We start from the raw sequence: 3,668 nt of genomic DNA, 5'->3' as shown, positions 1-3,668 counted from the left end.
GTGACTCCACCACTGCCCTAGGCAGCCTGCACCAGGGCTGGACAACCCTTTCCATAAGGAAATTTTCCCAGTGTCCAATGTGAACCTCCCCAAACCTTCAAGAAACCTCCCCAAACCCATAAATTCAGTAGCTGCTTCCTATCTCACCTGAGGGACAATTCTCCCYTGACTCCTTAAGTTACAGATCAGTTTAAACTGAAGCTGGGAGCCAGAACTGCACAAGCCAAGCATGTTCCTTGGATATTCCAAGGCCATGGGTGCATCCTCCCAACTGTGTCCAGTGCTTTTGGCCACCGTGGAGCATGGGGAGGCAAACAAGGGAGGAATCCAGGGTTTCCCAGCAGGGCAGGACCCAGCGTGCTGGGGGCCCTGGGGCAGTGCAGGGGTGCAAACAGCAGATTCCCCTCGTGCCTGGAGCAGCAACAGCCCCGAGATCTCAGTTTGCTCTCTTACCCAGCCTCCCTCGTCTCTCCCATGTGGCTGTCCAGCCTCTCACGAGCTCTCTGAGCTCCCCTTCGGGACATGCCCCGGGATGTCCATCCTGACACAATCACACATTGGGTCAGTGTGCTTTGGGCCACCAAACAGGGGTGGGTGGCCTCAGGTGCCCCCGGCCCTCGTGCCCGCCTGGCTCCCGGCTCYAGAGCAGCCCAGCTCTCATTCCTTCCGCTTCCCCCTGCATTCCCGTTCCTAAGGAGCCCGGGAAGCCGGAGCTGGCGTCACCTCTGTGGTTCCTCAGTCCGTCGGGAGGTGAGTACTGGAGTGTCCCACCTGAGCACTGTGTGACCGTAACCCCAGCACTGTCCCAGCAGCTCGAGGACACTCGTGACATTAACCAGTCACCCCCTCTGACCCCACAATTCCTCCCAGTTCAACATGTTCCCTGCTCCAGGGAATATTAACCAAGACCTCCTTCTGCACCAGTTGATTCTTGTCACTAAGCCACCCTGGAGGGTTTGGAAGCTCCTGCTGGAGTTGGATGTGTGCAATGGAGAAGTGTCCTGGTTCTGGAATGTTCATCCATCCCTCTCTCCTCACTGGGTCACCTTCCCCAGGCCACAACCCCAGTGGGCCCATGGACCCAGAGAACACTGAGAGAATTGTGGAATGGAATACCAGACTGGTTTGGGTTGGAGACCTTAAACATCATCCAGTGCCATCCCTGCCATGGCAGGGACACCTCCCACTGTCCCAGGCTGCTCCCAGCCCCAATGTCCAGCCTGGCCTTGGACACTCAAAGGGATCCAGGGCCAGCCACAGCTTCTCTGGGCACCCTGTGCCAGGGCCTGCTCACCCTCCCAGGGAACAATTCCTGCCCAATACCCCATCTGGCCCTGCCCTCTGGCACTGGGAAGCCATTCCCTGGCTCCTGTCCCTCCAGCCCTTGTCCCCAGTCCCTCTCCAGCTTCCTGGAGCCCCTTCCGGCCCTGGCAGGGGCTCCGAGCTCTCCCTGGATCCTTCCCTTCCCCAGGGGAGCACCCCCAGCTCTCCCAGGCTGGCTCCAGCTCTTGGAGCAGCTCGGTGGGTCCTGGCCTGGCTCCGGGWGCTCCTGGTGCTGGATCCAGGGCTGGACCCAGTGCTCTGGGGGGTCTCACCCAGGCAAAATGTAACTTTTTATAAATTTCCTTCTAAATTGTTGCTCTTAGTGATACAAATGGGGTCTTAGAAATCTTCCCAGGAAAATGGAGACTCACAAAATAACTCCTGTTTGCGCCGATTCGCTGCAGACCAGGGAGGGTTTGGGTTGTGGACTCATTTTAGCCACTGGTCCCTGCCTGTTGTACACCACTTCCCTTTCCCACCATTCCCTAAAAACATTGTTCCTGTAAGTGTTGTGAGCACTCCTCTACCCCGAACACCCAGTGACAGATTTCCTGCCCTCTTTCTCTCCGTATTCCCAGATCCCAGATCTTGTGGGTGGTGGTCAGAGTTCTGCTGAGGTGGGAGCAGCACCTGATGCCGCTGATGTCCTGCAGGAAAAGCCAGGACAAACCTGGGTGTGGGGCTCTGGCACTCAGGGACTGATTTAGGCAATTTTATACTGAACAGCCCTAAATCACACAGAAGTGGTAGAAGTGTTTGTGTAGTGCCTCGGGGCTGTTCCTTGATGGACAATCCTTCTGGATAAAATAAGGAATTTCAGAGTGTCTGCTGTATCCCGGGACTCTTGGCTCCCTCCACCCGCCCTGGGCTGGGCTCGGTGCGACCGAGTTCAGGAGCACAGCAGGGACCAGCTGCGAGTGTGAGCGGCCCCTGACAGAAACACTTCTCTTGATCCGCCCACGGCTGGGAGGAAGGGCTGCGCCCGTAGGCTGGGCTGTGCTGGGCAGGGGGAGCTGTGCCAGCTGCTGTGGGTGGGAGCCAAAGCTGTTGTGCAGTGTGAAACCACCCCACCCGCCGAGCCTCGGGTGTGGGGGCACAGGAGTCCCATCTCTGCAGAGTGCTGTCCTGGGATTGCACTTGCCATCCTTCCCTGCTCCAGGCTGGCCTCCTGGGCTGTTAGAGCCTCTGTGCTGGGAGGGAGGAGTTCATTCTGGATGGTCTCCACCACTGAAGGCTTCTCTGTGAGGCTGCAGTGTCCTCAGCTGGCTTCTCACCCACTCCCTGCTAATCCTGTGTCTCCGTGGGATGTCAGGGTGTGGAGGAGCCTGGCTGGGGTGGAAGGAGAGACCCCAGGAGTGGCTGATCCAGCCAAGCTGTTTCTTTTCCTGACCAGCAGCACATGTTTTGTGTCTAAATATTTTTCTCACTTGCTGCGTTGTGGAAGCCGTCTCTGACGAGCTCCCTGGGCTCGGCTCAGACGGGGATCGCCTGCACGGTCCTGTCAGGGATTCTGCCTGCGCAGGAGGGTCTGCGGGATTTACATACCGGCAGGAAGCTCTGCAGGGGTTTCTGGAGGCTGCACTAAACCCCCTGAGCATCCTCACCGGAAGCCCATTCCCGTTCAGCAGCCTTGTGCATGGTGCCATCGGCTCCAGAGGGAGTTCTGCAGAGGGACTGACAGGGAGGGGTCGAGAAGGAGCACACATGGGGCTGCCTGTGGATTCCTGAGGAAGGAGCTCCATTGTAGGGTGGCAGGAATCGTCCGTGGGTGGTTCTGGTGCTCAGAGCATCAGCCTGGTGTGTGGGTGGCTCTTCTCTCACAGTCCCTAGGATGCCACCGCTCCTCCAGAGSACTTTTCCTGCTGCCATGACTAAGATGAAGCTTCTTGGGGACGTTTTCCCTCTTTCCTGGCACCTGGGGAGCGGGGTTGGCAGCAGAGGTGGGGATGAGCTCGGGAGGGCTGTGTCCCTCCCCACGGCCACTCCACGTGTGCCGGCGCTTCTCCCCAGGTGCGGATGGCGCTGAARAACGCGGAGAAGGAGCTGGAGTCCCACTGCAGCTGGGCTGCCCCCGAGGCGCTGCAGAAGTGGCTGCAGCTGACCCACGAGGTGGAGGTGCAGTACTACAACATCAAGAAGCAGAACGCCGAGAAGCAGCTGCTGGTGGCCAAGGAAGGGGTGAGAGTTTGAGTGTCCTGTGTCTGTGGGGAGCCTCCTTGAGGTCCTCGGGGAAGGTTTGGGGAGTGAAGCCTCGAGAGTTGGTTTCTCTGCATCTTTCTTGTTTCATGAAATCCAAGGTTGGTTTGGGTTGGGATGGACCTCAAAGCCCATCCAGTGCCACCCCT

At 58.4% G+C, this 3,668-nt stretch overlaps 1 protein-coding gene across 1 annotated transcript in view; it reads left to right on the top strand.

The window, feature by feature from the left end:
- Positions 1 to 3,668, top strand: part of STIM1 (stromal interaction molecule 1) — a 70,947-nt gene that overhangs the window by 46,817 nt on the left and 20,462 nt on the right. Inside the window, exon 7 of the mRNA XM_057381606.1 lies at positions 3,334 to 3,501. Within this exon, the coding sequence (XP_057237589.1) occupies positions 3,334 to 3,501 (168 nt within the window). The remainder of the gene's footprint in view (positions 1 to 3,333; positions 3,502 to 3,668) is intronic.

Source organism: Malurus melanocephalus, unplaced genomic scaffold, assembly GCF_030028575.1.
Source record: "Malurus melanocephalus ecotype Western Australia unplaced genomic scaffold, MMel_1.1 scaffold_518, whole genome shotgun sequence".
In the NCBI taxonomy this organism is placed as follows: Eukaryota; Metazoa; Chordata; class Aves; order Passeriformes; family Maluridae; genus Malurus; species Malurus melanocephalus.
The sequence above is the reverse complement of the archived record's forward strand: the minus strand, read 5'-3'. Positions and strand labels throughout refer to the sequence as shown.